Source organism: Syngnathus acus, chromosome 11, assembly GCF_901709675.1.
Source record: "Syngnathus acus chromosome 11, fSynAcu1.2, whole genome shotgun sequence".
Classification (NCBI taxonomy): Eukaryota; Metazoa; Chordata; class Actinopteri; order Syngnathiformes; family Syngnathidae; genus Syngnathus; species Syngnathus acus.
Window position 1 is genome coordinate 2,467,369 of NC_051096.1, and position 14,111 is coordinate 2,481,479.

General features: G+C 42.7%; 2 protein-coding genes and 1 long non-coding RNA gene across 4 annotated transcripts in view; all 3 read right to left on the reverse strand.

Moving 5' to 3' along the window:
- LOC119130207 (fibrinogen C domain-containing protein 1-like) overlaps nt 1-14,111 on the reverse strand; it is a 559,732-nt gene that overhangs the window by 409,669 nt on the left and 135,952 nt on the right. The window lies entirely within an intron of this gene.
- Nucleotides 7,785-9,145, reverse strand: LOC119130374 (fibrinogen C domain-containing protein 1-like). Its single transcript, XM_037264212.1, has 4 exons — nt 9,005-9,145; nt 8,759-8,855; nt 8,501-8,680; nt 7,785-8,414 (listed from the first exon to the last, which is right to left on the reverse strand). The coding sequence occupies exons 1-4, from the start codon at nt 9,128-9,130 to the stop codon at nt 8,161-8,163; spliced, it is 657 nt and encodes a 218-aa protein (XP_037120107.1). The 5' UTR covers nt 9,131-9,145; the 3' UTR covers nt 7,785-8,160.
- On the reverse strand, nt 10,087-10,964 carry LOC119130458. 2 transcript variants are annotated; one of them, XR_005099418.1, is made up of 4 exons: nt 10,832-10,964; nt 10,565-10,695; nt 10,493-10,504; nt 10,087-10,183 (listed from the first exon to the last, which is right to left on the reverse strand). It is a non-coding gene; the product is annotated as an uncharacterized LOC119130458 (long non-coding RNA). The 2 variants fall into 2 exon arrangements; XR_005099419.1 differs by lacking the exon at nt 10,493-10,504 and having other exon boundaries at nt 10,128-10,183.

The following is a 14,111-nucleotide window of genomic DNA, read 5'->3' on the forward strand; positions in this document are numbered from 1 at the left end:
CGCGTGTGTACATGCTTGTGTGTTGATTTGTTATGTCCCAGACCTCGTAAGACCCCCGCTCGCCCTTGGGGACCTCGCGAGGTTCTCTGACACCATGTAGCAAGCAGGCTTCTTTGCAAGATGATGATGACTAGGGGTGCAAAGTTCCAGTAAGAAGTATTTTTTGGGGGAAACTATGAACATATTCACATTCATCTTGGATTTTTGCAACTCTCGCCTTGACAAAAGACAAACACTGTTTTCCGTCTTGACAAAGATCATGTGATGGGGGGGTGGGGGGTATTGAGCCAGCCAGGGCAAGTTTCATGCCAAATGATTGTTACAATGTCTTTACAAAAAGAAGCCAAAAGTATCATAGCATGGAGACACACACACACACACACACACACACACACACACACACACACACACACACACACACACACACACACACACACACACACACACACTAAAGTTTCTGCATGCCCTGGTATTAACTCTTCGAGCCTTCAGTTGGAAACCACCCTGCAGCCAAACACTGTACAAGCTAATGCAAGCAAGTTTTGCTTCACAGTTGTCATGCACACACACGCGCACACACGCACGTGATGGTGATGGAGGAGGGCAGATGATTTTAATAAAGAACTACAAACTAAAGTAAAAGCATTGAATGGGTTTGTTTAAAAGTCATTTCCACCTTATGGGAGATTGGATTATTTATTTCGAACACTCTCGTGTGTGTTTTGGCTGCCTGGTTGCAGTCTTTTTTTTTTTTTTTTTTTTTTTTTTTTTTTAATAAGCTTTACTATACATGTTTTGTTTTGTTTTCTTTATTTATACAAAAAAAAAAACCTTACTATACATGGTCACTTTTTTTTATAAAAAAATAGCCTTGGTCATTTTTTATTTCCAGAGGAAAAAGTATGTATATATATATATATATATGTGTGTGTATGTGTGTGTGTGTGTGCGTAGTGTGTGTGTATATATGTGTGTGTGTGTATGTGTATATATAATATACACATGTATATATATAATACTTTGCTTTGGTTTTTAAGGGATTTTTGTTTTAGTTGCATTTGATTTTATATATATATATATATATATATATATATATATATATATATATATATATATATAATACTTTGCTTTGGTTTTTAAGGGATTTTTGTTTTAGTAGCATTTGATAAATGCATGGCCATTTGCACATGAAATTAATGATATTTATACATTTATGATAATTTAATAGGGATCCCAAAACTGACCACCGAAGCCAAGAACCTATAATTGGGATTTAACAGCATTGATGAGTTAATAGAATTTACAATATGTAGTTAGCATCCTAGTGTTTTGTTTGCTGAGGATTATTTGTTGAGATTTTATTATTTGTGCAATGTACAATGTATCTACTTATCAGATTTGTTTCCTCACAAGGCTATTGCGTTACTTTTTGCGCAGTAAAATGTGAGTATAAAATGCACTCATTCTGATTTTGGAATTGGTTTTCCCTCCTGCTTATCAAATATCTAAAAGTACTTGATTGTATTGATACGATATCAATAAAGGCCTACTTTGTGTCGGATTGAAGTTTTCTCTTTGTTCTCTGTGTAGCAATATTATAAAATATACATAGAATAAAAAATGTAAGCTGATTTAAGAACCGACAGCATTTCCCATACTGACCAGGAGATGGCAACAGAGTAGCGCCTGAAGACGATGTAGTGTTCTGCAATGTCAGCCAGGTTGCCGTCATTTAAGGCAGTGTTCCCCAACCTTTTTTCATTCACGGCACACCTTTTCATTGGAAAAAATCTCGAGGCACACCACCAACAAAAATCTGTTAAGTGTTACACCAGCTTCTATATTAAAATCAGTTATATTACAACAAAAGACGTAAAGTTCTATTCCTATATATGTATGGAGAGTCGAATAATTGAATAAAAATAAATACTAAATATTCTTTCAATTGTATTTCTTTTGTAAATGAAAGTGACAGTTTTTGAAAAAAGGTTTTAGACAGTGTAAGGAATAAACTATTGAAAGTGATTGTGATCAAAATCCAAAAGAATCAATATGGCTTTGTTTACTGTTTTAGACTAGCTCTATAAAATATTGCGACATTAAGAACAAAGTCACTTTTAAAGACGCTCTGCTGTTCTGACAGCGGCTGAGTGGCTATCACAGTCGAGGTGTCTCGACTTGACTGTGTATTTTACGTTGGTGAAAAATGAACAATCCAGGTTCTCCTGTTGAAGTACATGATCTGATTTCCATCGGACCGAAAACGCACCACAGCCGTCATAGCGTCACTGTTAGTAAAAGCACACAGCAACTGGTGATGTGCATTCCAGTTCTTTTAAGTGAACTGAATCTTTAGAATCAGTTCATTCAAAAGATTCGTTCAAACGAATCGTTCAACGAATCGTCCCCCCCCCCCCCCCCCCACACACACACACACGCACGCACACACTGAACAGGAGGTTGCGTCACTGACTCGTCTCGTTCGTGGACGGGAAATTACGTCACTGACTCGTAAAGTCCCTCCTCCATCTATCGCTCGCTGCTGATTAGTCGTTCGCGAAGATTCACGAGTAGGTGACAGACATTGATGTTTTAATTTTGTATTTGTTGGGTTATAGTTGATGGTGTTATTATTCCGAATGTGTTTGAATAAAAGGTTGATAAAAAAAAAAAACGTTGTGCCGACATTTGTTATTTTGGGGGACACCAACTCATATAACAACGTAAAACACACACAAATATATATATATATATATATATATATATATATATATATATATATATATATAGTCATATAAAGCAGTTAACCAAATGTCTGATTTTTATGTTTTGATTGGCGAATATAAATACAAGGGTTAGGGTTAGTGAACGAATCACTTCCTAAAGTGATTCGTTCTTTTTTCCGTTCATATGACTTCAACCAGTAGGTGTCGGTATTGCGCATTGAAGTTGGTGCCACCACGCCGTAAATCAAAACGAAGAAGAAAATGACGTGACTTCCCGTTCACGAACGAGTCGTGAATTGCATTTCCCGTTCATCAACTGAACGGATCTGTGAGTGAACGAGTCAGTGAGTGAGTGATTTGCATTTCCAGTTCATCGCGAGAACGGATCAGTGAGGGAACGAATCCTGACTTTCCCGTTCGCGAACGAGTTAATGGGTGAACTGCCTTCCCGTGCGTCAACGGATCGGTCAGTGAAGGTGTTGCGTCTCCTGGCGTGAACTATGTAAACCAGAATGTAGATTTACGATTTGCCAAGGAAAGAAAGAACCACTCACTGAAACACCACTTCTTTTATGCACGTTTACTCCAAGCTAACGGCTAACTTTAGTGCATGAAGGGATGCGCCGTTATGCAACAACGGGGAGATTATGCTTCTCTTTGGGTATTCTTGATTTTATAACACTTGTAGTAGTTTTTAAATAACGTGTATGCATATATACGCCTAAATATTGTTATCTAATATATCTACTGCAATTTCACATTAGATTGCTGGTTTGAAATGTACTTTTAATATTATTTATTTTCAAATAAACATTTATGTTAAAACTTGTCTGGTGTTTTATTCCCTGTTTTTTTTTTATTCGCCAATTAAAACAAAAATCAGACATTTGGTTAACTGCTTTATATGACAATATGTGTAGGTACACCTCATGGACACTTCAATAGGTACACTACACGAGGTAAAAAAAAAAAAAAGAATAAATAAATTAAGGGTTAATTGCACAATAAAAGCACATTCATGGGCATTCTCACATCTGGGATCGAACCAAGTTCCTATCGAGCAAGAGCCCGTGTCATTATCCAGTCGGCTGTTTAGACCTAGAAGCTCATGATCGTGTGCACTGTTTTGTACTAGTGATGTGCATTCCAGTTTGAACAATCTTTAGAATCGGTTGACTCAAAATATTTGTTCAAAAGAATCATTCACCGAATCATTCACTACACTTTCTTATTTATTTATTATTTTTTCTTTTTGGCCTGTTATTAGGTACACTTGAAAATGGCGGTGTACCTAATGGAGTGTCCGTGTGATTCCCTCGTTAAGTGCACCTGCGTGAAAAGTTTTAGCTCCTGCGGAACGTGAAAGTGACCAAAAACATTTCACGCAGGTGCGCTTAACGAGGGTCACTTGGAAAACATGTTGGAACGCGGCCCCGAGGACACCTGTGACCTTTGACCATGATATTTCCCTAATAAAGTGGCCTGTTATTAGGTACACTTGAAAATGGCGGTGTACCTAATGGAGTGTCCGTGTGATTCCCTCGTTAAGTGCACCTGCGTGAAAAGTTTTAGCTCCTGCAGAACGTGAAAGTAACCAAAAACTTTTCACGCAGGTGCGCTTAACGAGGGTCACTTGGAAAACATGTTGGAACGCGGCCCCGAGGACTAGAGCTTGACGCCTGTGACCTTTGACCATGATATTTCCCTAATAAAGTGGCCTGTTATTAGGTACACTTGAAAATGGTGGTGTACCTAATGGAGTGTCCGTGTGATTCCCTCGTTAAGTGCACCTGCGTGAAAAGTTTTAGCTCCTGCAGAACGTGAAAGTGACCAAAAACTTTTCACGCAGATGCGCTTAACGAGGGTCACTTGGAAAACATGTTGGAACGCGGCCCCGAGGACTAGAGCTTGACACCTGTGACCTTTGACCATGATATTTCCCTAATAAAATGGCCTGTATTAGGTACACTTGAAAATGGCGGTGTACCTAATGGAGTGTTCGTGTGATTCCCTCGTTAAGTGCACCTGCGTGAAAAGTTTTAGCTCCTGCAGAACGTGAAAGTGACCATAAACTTTTCACGCAGGTGCGCTTAACGAGGGTCACTTGGAAAACATGTTGGAACGCGGCCCCGAGGACTAAAGCTTGACACCTGTGACCTTTGACCATGATATTTCCCTAATAAAGTGGCCTGTTATTAGGTACACTTGAAAATGGCGGTGTACCTAATGGAGTGTCCAAGTGACATCACAGATCAAACAGCCAATCATGGGGGTGAGGGCGGGTGTGGCACTTTTCATTTTCACTTAAGCTTTTTTCCTCTTGAAGTGGCCTGTGATTAGGTACACCTCATGGACACTACAATAGGTACACTACACGAGGTAAAAAAAAAGAAAAAAGAATAAATAAATAAGAAAGTGTAGTGAACGATTCGGTGAACGATTCTTTTGAACAAATATTTTAAGTGAACCGATTCTAAAGATTCTGTTCACTTGAGAACTGGAATGCACATAACTAGTACAAGAGTGCAGACGACCGCGGTCTTCCAGGTCGAAATAGCCGACTGGATAAAGACACGGGCTCTATCTCTGTAAGAACTTGGTTCGATTCTAGGCGTGAGAATGAACACAAATGTACTTTTTTGTGCAATTAACCCTTAATTTATTTTTTCTTTTTTTTTTTTTAACCTCGTGTAGTGTACCTATTGAAGTGTCCATGAGGTGTACCTACACATGTTGTCATATAAAGCAGTTAACCAAATGTCAGATTTTTATGTTTTAATTGGCGAATAAAAAAACAAGGAATAAAACACCAGACAAGTTTTAACATAAATGTTTATTTGAAAATAACAATAATATTAAAAATAAATTTCAAACCAGCAATCTAATGTGAAATTGCAGTAGATATATTAGATAACATTTAGGCGTATATATTAGGGGTGTAAATCGCGGGTTTTGTCACGATACGATATCATATCGATACAAAGAACCACGATACGATATTTGCCAATATCTTAAAGCCTGCTGTGATTCATTCACGATACATCACGATATAGTGCTCCACGATCGATATTTTTATTTTTATTTTTTTAAATAAAAAATATAGAACAATATCCTGATTTATAACAATTCATACGCAAAATCAACAAGGTACTGCAAACTCTTTATTTAGGAAATTACAAGAGTATTGTAGTATACAAAGTGCTTATTTTAACACTGAACTTTATCAAATTCCTATATTTTTTCTCATATAAGTAAAGAAAAATGAATATTCTTTCTTTTTTTGTAATACCATTAACTTTAAAGTGCATTACTGAACTATTTATTTACAATAATTTTAATTGTCCGTTGAGCCATCTTTTCTTTGGAATCCAAAGTGCTTCCAAACGAATGACTTGAAGCCCAAAGGTGAGCGAATTTCCTCGTCTTCTTGGACACTAGCCATAGCACCAGCCCAGGAGCCGCGTAGTTGTCGGCTCCCCTTTCACGTGCCTGCTCTGCTCACAACACAACACGCCGCGCACTGCTCCCGGAAAGAGGAAGCAAGCAACAATGAACTGGATTTCAAAATAAAGTCGCGTCTAATGTCCGAGGTCAAAAACGGGCGATATAGATCGATGTTTACGTTTAGTATCGATGCCAACAAATCGTAGAGCATTATAATGATTAATCGATGTGTATCGATGAATCGTTACACCCCTAGTTTCAAACTACTTTTAGGGTTTCTAAGAATAGGGTTTCTAACTAGGCTTTCAAAACTAGGGTTAGGGTTTCCGACCAGGGTTTCCAAGGAGTTTTGCCATTGCTAATTAGGGTTTCAAACTAAGGCGCAATTTGGTAACTCTCGGTTGGGTTAAGCTGTCTTTACTGAAACCGTCGCGGGGATGAGTTCATTGACACTAGCCCACTAGCTGAGTTTAAGGTAACTACTTCCGACCGGGTCTGGCTCATTCCGATGTTAAGGGTATATTCAAGAGTTTATATTCGCCATGTTTGAGCGTGCCAAACAAGGAATTTGACTTCGGTCCATCACAGCCTCTGTTCAATGTTTAGGTGACTACCAACACTCGAACATCCCCTGATCCTTATCTGTCTTCACTAAGAACTGAACGGTTCAAAATATGACTGTGAAAGGAAATTTTAAGCTTCCATTATTGAATACAGAAGAACCACGCTCCACATCGTAAAATGTACGTGAAAAAAAAAAACAATCAATCATCGAATCAAAGGATTATCAAGAGAAAGTTTAATGAATAAGGGAAAAAAGTGACACATCTCAATTGTTCGTACAAACGACGACAATCCACTCGCCGTTTCTCATTCAAGCGAGAATGATGCCGTCGCAAACCTCTTTGGATTGTAAAACTCAACATTCGTAAAGGGAGGGGACAAAAAGGTGACTGAGGGTATAAATTGCTGGAATGGGTGGAGTAATCAGTTGGCCTCGTTCCCAAAATCCAAATTTTGGTTCAAAAAAAGAAAAGAAAATGCAACTTAACTACTAAAACACTTCAAAGATATTCAACACAACATAACTAAACGACGATTACGGGGACCCTTACTTTAACAGTCTTTACTCACGTGAGAATACATTCATGTATGAATAAAACATCCATATTGAATACATGTTGATGATCCATCCATCCAACCAACCTTGTGACATCAACAGCAATAAACCGTGTTTGAAAATATTCAACTGAAACGACGCAAAAAGGAAGAAAATGAAACTTAACTCAATATTCAACGCAACCTAACTAAACAATGGTTATGGGTGGGTCCCCTTACTTTAACAGATGTCATTGGAATGCTTCAGCTGTTAGTTATTTCATGGCAAAGCAAGAGAATGTCAAATGTACCCTTACTTTAACCCATGTCATTGTAAAACACAACTTCATCGAACACTCACTAACTTAACACATAATCAATCGTTGCAAACCTATGCTTGTGGACACTCCTTGTTAACAGATGTAAGGGATTTTATGATAGCAAAGCATCCTAAAATGATCCAAAAGTGAGTGAGTGTGTGTGTGTGTGTGTGTGTGTGTGTGTGTGCGGGCGCGTGTGCGTGTCATTCAAAACAGGTCGTGTTTCCCGAGTCAATAACTTCGACTAATCTAACGACGGACTTAACATGTCACGGCAGTCTAAATTTGGCACCGTCTGCTGGTGAAATTTGGAACCGCAACAGCGCCGAACTGCTTTTTGATAAGACTTCATTTTGAGGAACTAACTTCCAACTAACCGTTTGTCAGGTGTCTCTCGTGTCAACCTTCTGGGGAAATTCGGAATTGCACTTGAGCCCATTTGCCCGGGCCAAATCCGACACACATTTGCGCACCGCCATTTTACTTGACGAGCGCTGCACAAATGGGTGACGTCGGGCAGCACCCACGTGATCCCACGGGGATGCCGTTCCCAGGCTCCGCCGGCTGACCGCTCACTTTCTGGGCCGGATCTTCATCTCCACGAATCTCAGGCAGGTATAAAATGATGGCCCCAACTCATACCAGACTGCATTGCTAGTGTTGCAGGTGCCGGTTGCCTTGTACAGCCCGTTCAGGTTGCAGTTGGCACAGTCTCTATACCACCAAGCGCCCTTCCGCTCATTGGCGCAACTGCCACTATTCTGGCTGTCTTGGTCGCGGTCTTTGGTGCTGAACTTCATCCCAGAATGCCAGGTGAATCTATCGCCTGCAAAGCACACAAACTTGCTTTTGAGCACACGCAGGCGGCGCGGGCTCTCGAGTGTGCCCCCCCCCCCCGGCGGGAGTCGCTACCTGCGTTTCCAGAGTAGCCGCTCACATGCAGCGGGTAGCCGTCCTTCTCGGGGTCCAGCGAGTTCCGGCCCACCGAGAAGTCGTCGTAGAGAGCGTAGTAATTGCGGCCGTCGAATATGGTGAAGTCGATCCGCAACTGGTAAGCGCCCGAGGCCGTCCGAGCGTGGATGTTTTGCAGGCCTGCAAACACGCAAAGGCGGCGGCGTCACGTCACGCAAACCACAAAGGCTTGACAAGAAGGATGTCTTCGTTTCAGACCGAGCCAGTGCTCTCCGGCGAGGTCTCCAAAGCCCTTTCGATAGTCGTTCCAACCCCGAAAGAAGTCGACGGAGCCGTCCTTTCTCCTCTGGATCACCTGCAAACACACACGCACACCATCAGCGGAGCAAACGAGCATGACTGGCCAAGTGGACGTTCAGCATTGAAGAAAAGTGCCAACTTTATTGGGGAAGGCTTCACGAGGGGAACTTTGGGGTGTTTTTTTGGGGGGGGTCAAGCACTTACGGTCCAGCCTCCCCCGTCCAGGTTCATGTTGCAGTAAGCCTCGAAGCTGTCGGACCCGCTAAAGATGGAATAGACTCCACTTTGGGACTTTCCCGTCGCCATGACGTCACTGCAGTCTCTGGGCATGAGACCTGAAGCAAAAAACAAAAAAAAAACATGTGAGAGCGCAAAATAGATGCCCGCTTTAAACAAACTGGACACGCTCGCTCGGTAGCTACCATGCTGCAGGCTGGACAAAGCCAGACTGAAGTTGTGTAACTCCTCTTTCTCTTGTGACAGCTCCTGCGCACCAAGCGTTTGAAAGAACTGAAATGAGATCTCCAACTGGGACACTTTGCTTGCATCTTTCAACAATACTTTTGTTCTTATTCAAAGGAGATAGTAGTTTGTGTGTAAGAGGAGGGAGGGAGGGAGGGACGGACGTGAAGTCCTGAAATGTCCACATCACCTGAGACAGCAGGCTCTGACTCGCCTCCAGGTCGCTGCGAATCGCGGTGTGACTCGCCTTCAGCTCTGCCAATGCCGTCTGACCTGCCGTCTGACCTGCCTTCATCTCTGCCAATGCGGTCTGATCTGCCTCCTGACCTGCCTTCAGCTCTGCCAATGCGGTCTGACCTGCCTTCAGCTCTGCCAATGCGGTCTGACCTGCCTCCTGACCTGCCTTCAGCGCTGCCAATGCCGTCTGACCTGCCTTCAGCTCTGCCAATGCGGTCTGACTCTTCTCCAGGTCGCTGGAAATCGCGGTGTGACTTGCCTTCAGCTCTGCCAATGCGGTCTGACCTGCCGTCTGACCTGCCTTCAGCTCTGCCAATGCGGTCTGACCTGCCTCCTGACCTGCCTTCTGACCTGCCTTCAGCTCTGCCAATGCGGTCTGACCTGCCTCCTGACCTGCCTTCAGCTCTGCCAATGCGGTCTGACCTGCCTTCAGCTCTGCCAATGCTGTCTGACTCTTCTCCAGGTCGCTGGAAATCGCGGTGTGGCTCGCCTTCAGCTCTGCCAATGCCTCCTGACCTGCCTTCATCTCTGCCAATGCGGTCTGACCTGCCTCCTGACCTGCCTTCAGCTCTGCCAATGCGGTCTGACCTGCCTCCTGACCTGCCTTCAGCTCTGCCAATGCGGTCTGACCTGCCTTCAGCTCTGCCAATGCCGTCTGACCTGCCTCCTGACCTGCCTTCAGCTCTGCCAATGCCGTCTGACCTGCCTTCAGCTCTGCCAATGCGGTCTGACTCTTCTCCAGGTCGCTGGAAATCGCGGTGTGACTTGCCTTCAGCTCTGCCAATGCGGTCTGACCTGCCTCCTGACCTGCCTTCAGCTCTGCCAATGCGGTCTGACCTGCCTTCAGCTCTGCCAATGCGGTCTGACCTGCCTCCTGACCTGCCTTCAGCTCTGCCAATGCCTCCTGACCTGCCTTCATCTCTGCCAATGCGGTCTGACCTGCCTCCTGACCTGCCTTCAGCTCTGCCAATGCGGTCTGACCTGCCTCCTGACCTGCCTTCAGCTCTGCCAATGCCGTCTGACCTGCCTCCTGACCTGCCTTCAGCTCTGCCAATGCCGTCTGACCTGCCTTCAGCTCTGCCAATGCGGTCTGCAGCGCCGCCCAGTGGCAGGCTAAATCGGTGCAGTTGTGGTCTGGGATGCTGTTGGGCAAAGTCGCCACCAGCGCGCCCAACTCTTTGACGATGTCCTGAGGCCTTGGAACACATAAAGGGTATACATGAAGCTGCCATCCTGTGTGTGTGTGTGTGTGGGGGGGGGGGGGGGGGGGATTGTGACTTATTGTGACTTGTGGTGGTCAAGTGTTTGTTCATTGCGTGCGCGCGTGCGTACCTGTTCAAGTGGAAGAAGACGATGTTTTGGATGACAAGCACGACCAAGAGGAGCGTCGGGACCACCGCCAGAATGGAGCCCCAGCGTATCTGAACAAACTGAGCGCAAACGACGTCACAGGCGGCGGCGTCTCTCTCTCGCTCTCTCTCGCTCTCTCTCTCTCCCTCTCCCCCGACGGAGCGAACGACTTGCAAATGCTTTCAACTCGACCAAGCCATTTGTCAAGCGCGTGCGCGTCCATCCGATGCGTACCTTGCGCTTTGGTGGTTCGCCGATCAGCTTCTGGGTGCTTTGGTTCATCTCGAACCCCTTGTCATTTGACATTTTGTGCTCTCCTTCTATTCTTGCTTTCTCCGTACGAATGTCCCTAGCTGTGTACGTGTTGTTTGTTCTGCGTGCGTCTAATGCCGTATTTTGTGTTTAGCCAAGTGACGTGAAGTTTTGTTTCCACTTGACGTTGGTTTTGACCTTGTTTGCGGCAACGAGATGGGACGACAGCTCTATCTGGGCTCGGTTGGTACATTATTGCGAGAGAGCGCAAAAGCCCGACAGAAAAGGAACGGGCTGTACACAACACAAAATGCGATCCTGAGCAAGTTCAAGTTGTCATTGACAAGATTTCTTTGATTGATTGATTGATTGATTGATTGATTGGTTGGTTGGCTGATTGATTGATTGGTCTTTATTTATCTATTTATTTCTTCATTCATCTATACATGCATTATTTGACTGATTGATTCATTCCTGTATTTCCTCATTTATTTATTACACTCACACTAGACACTTGAAAACACATTAGTGCCGACACCGTGAGTTCGATTCCCACGTTTGACGCTGTGAATGTGTGTGTGTGTGTGTGTGAGTGACCAAAAACAAAAAGCGCATGTGTATGAGTGTGCAAGAAACAATAAAGAGGAGCAATACCGAACGCCACCATGGTGTGGTGTCTTGTCTCCGATTAGATGGACGTCGAAACGGCAAACCCAACCGACTGAAACACAAAAAAGACAAGAGCTCTAAAGCTGAGGAGAATGCCAGCCAAGGCAAAGCCATGTAACGTCGCGAGCCCGGCGCTATTTCAGAAAAAAGGATGCAACTCCAAACGGCAGACTTTGTCGTCGAGTAATCATATCAATACATTTGATTGATAAGGCGCCTTTCAAAGCACTCAAGGTCGCCGTACAGACATAAAATAGTATTTTTAAAAAAATGACTGGAGTAGAGTGATGGATACGCTGACTCACGTCTCTGACTGGCCGACGACCACAGGCAAAGATGCTCCTCCGGACACGCCGTCGTCAGTGGTCGCGGAACGGTCCTAAGTCCAGATGAGGGACAAAGGTGTGAATTTAAATGGCGGAAGTTAGTCAATTTGCAGTCTTGTACGCTGTTATCAAAGAAGTTGTCATAGTAAAAGACTCCTGAAGACATATTTACAGTATTGTATACCTTGTTACAAAAAGTTGTTGTAATAACAATAAACAGGATGTTAACTTCTGCTATGGTCAATTGTGACCACTAGAGGTCCCTGGTTAACCAAGGTTAACAACGGAACGTCGCATCTCCGTATGTTACACACGCGCACACGCGCGCACACACACACGCTTATAAATCAGTCATCATTATATTCCTTGTACTGCTCCTTCATACGCCCATACATTATTTACTGTGTGGAGGTGTGGGGCAATAGATACAAAACAAACACAGATCCAATCTTTATTCTTCCAAAAAAAAAGAAGCAATACGACTTGCGAATAATGCTGATTATAGAGAACCATCTAACCCTCTCTTTATTAAACTGAACTCACTGAAACACAACGACCTAGTCGACTTTAAAACCATCCAACTCATGTACAAAATAAAAAATAATCAATTGCCAAACAGTATCTAGAGGTTGTTTGAGTGGAGGGAAAGTACCTATTATTTAAGAGGAACACTTACCGTTTTTTTCCCATGTATAATGCGCAAAATTTAACTAATTTATTGTCCTAAAATCTGGGGTGCGCATTATACATGGGTACAATTTTTTTTTATTTTATTTATTTCTTTTTTTTTTTGAAGAAAATCATGGTACAACAATTTTTGAAGAAAATCTTGTCACGGATGGTTCTTTACAACGTCACTTTCCTCTCTTTTCATTTTAACCTAACTGATCGCGGTGGTGCCTTTCTGGGCAGTCGGAGAAATCAACGCCAACAAAAAAAATACATCCAGCCTAGTTAAGAAATCACCAGAAAGATCACCATGACAATTGTGAATAATAAATAAATAATTATTATATATATTATATATATTATAATTTATAATAATAAATAATTGTGATAAATAACTGGAACATCACTCAAATATTGGTGATCCCGTTGAGAGTCTCACATATTTCTTCGCTATCGAGTTTGCTACTGCATGCGCAGTGATACTGACCGGCAGAATAACATCCGGTTGTTCCCAAAGATGATCTTTTTTCTGAAATAATTTTATGTTTACGGACTTAAGTAACCCGGCCGGGTCATACCAAAGACTATAAAAATGGGACCCATTGCCTCCCTGCTTGGCACTCAGCATTAAGGTTTGGAATTGGGGGGTTAGATCACCAAATGATTCCCGAGCGCGGCGGCGCTGCTGCTCACTGCTCCCCTCTCCCCCAGGGGATGGATCAAAATCACACGGGGATGGGTCAAATGCAGAGGACAAATTTCACCACACCCAGACGCGTGTGTGACGATCATTGGGACTTTAAAAAAAAAAAAAAAAAAAAGAATTTTTTTAAAAATAAATAAATAAAAAAGTCAAAATTTGGGTGCGTATTATACATGGGTACAGGCTTTTTTCCAGCATCAACATGCCATTTTTAGGGTGCGTATTATTCATGGGGGCGCATTATACATGGAAAAAAACGGTATGTTTAAAAGAGATTTGGTGAGGACAACTTAAAGTTACATTGTATCACAGTGTGGAATTATGGAACACCAGCAGTGAAGAACTAAAGAACTGTAGTACCTTACCTAAGTTTAAAAAAATGTCTAAGGAGAAAATATTGACGGGATACCGTAATATGCTGTGAAGTTGTTTGAGTTGCTTTTGTATTTATTTTGTATTTATTTCTTTTATATATTTGACAATGGTCCAATCTTGACAGAATCAAAGACATATGTAGTTACAAGGGGTATAGCTTAGGCTTCCTTCTACTCCCTTTTGAACAAATATGAATTTACTGCAAAGGGAAAATTATAATGCAATATCATTTGATCTTTTTTTATGTTCTATTGTACTATGGAGTTAT

What these genes read in the sequence shown, in the direction of transcription:
- LOC119130374 (XM_037264212.1), bottom strand. Translation starts at nt 9,130, where the DNA reads ATGCCCAGAGACTGCAGTGACGTCATGGCGACGGGAAAGTCCCAAAGT. An exon ending in CGCCGGAGAGCACTGGCTCG is followed by an intron (nt 8,681 to 8,758) that starts GTCTGAAACGAA and finishes GCGTGTTTGCAG; the next exon opens with GCCTGCAAAACATCCACGCT. An exon ending in CGGCTACTCTGGAAACGCAG is followed by an intron (nt 8,415 to 8,500) that starts GTAGCGACTCCC and finishes TGTGCTTTGCAG; the next exon opens with GCGATAGATTCACCTGGCAT.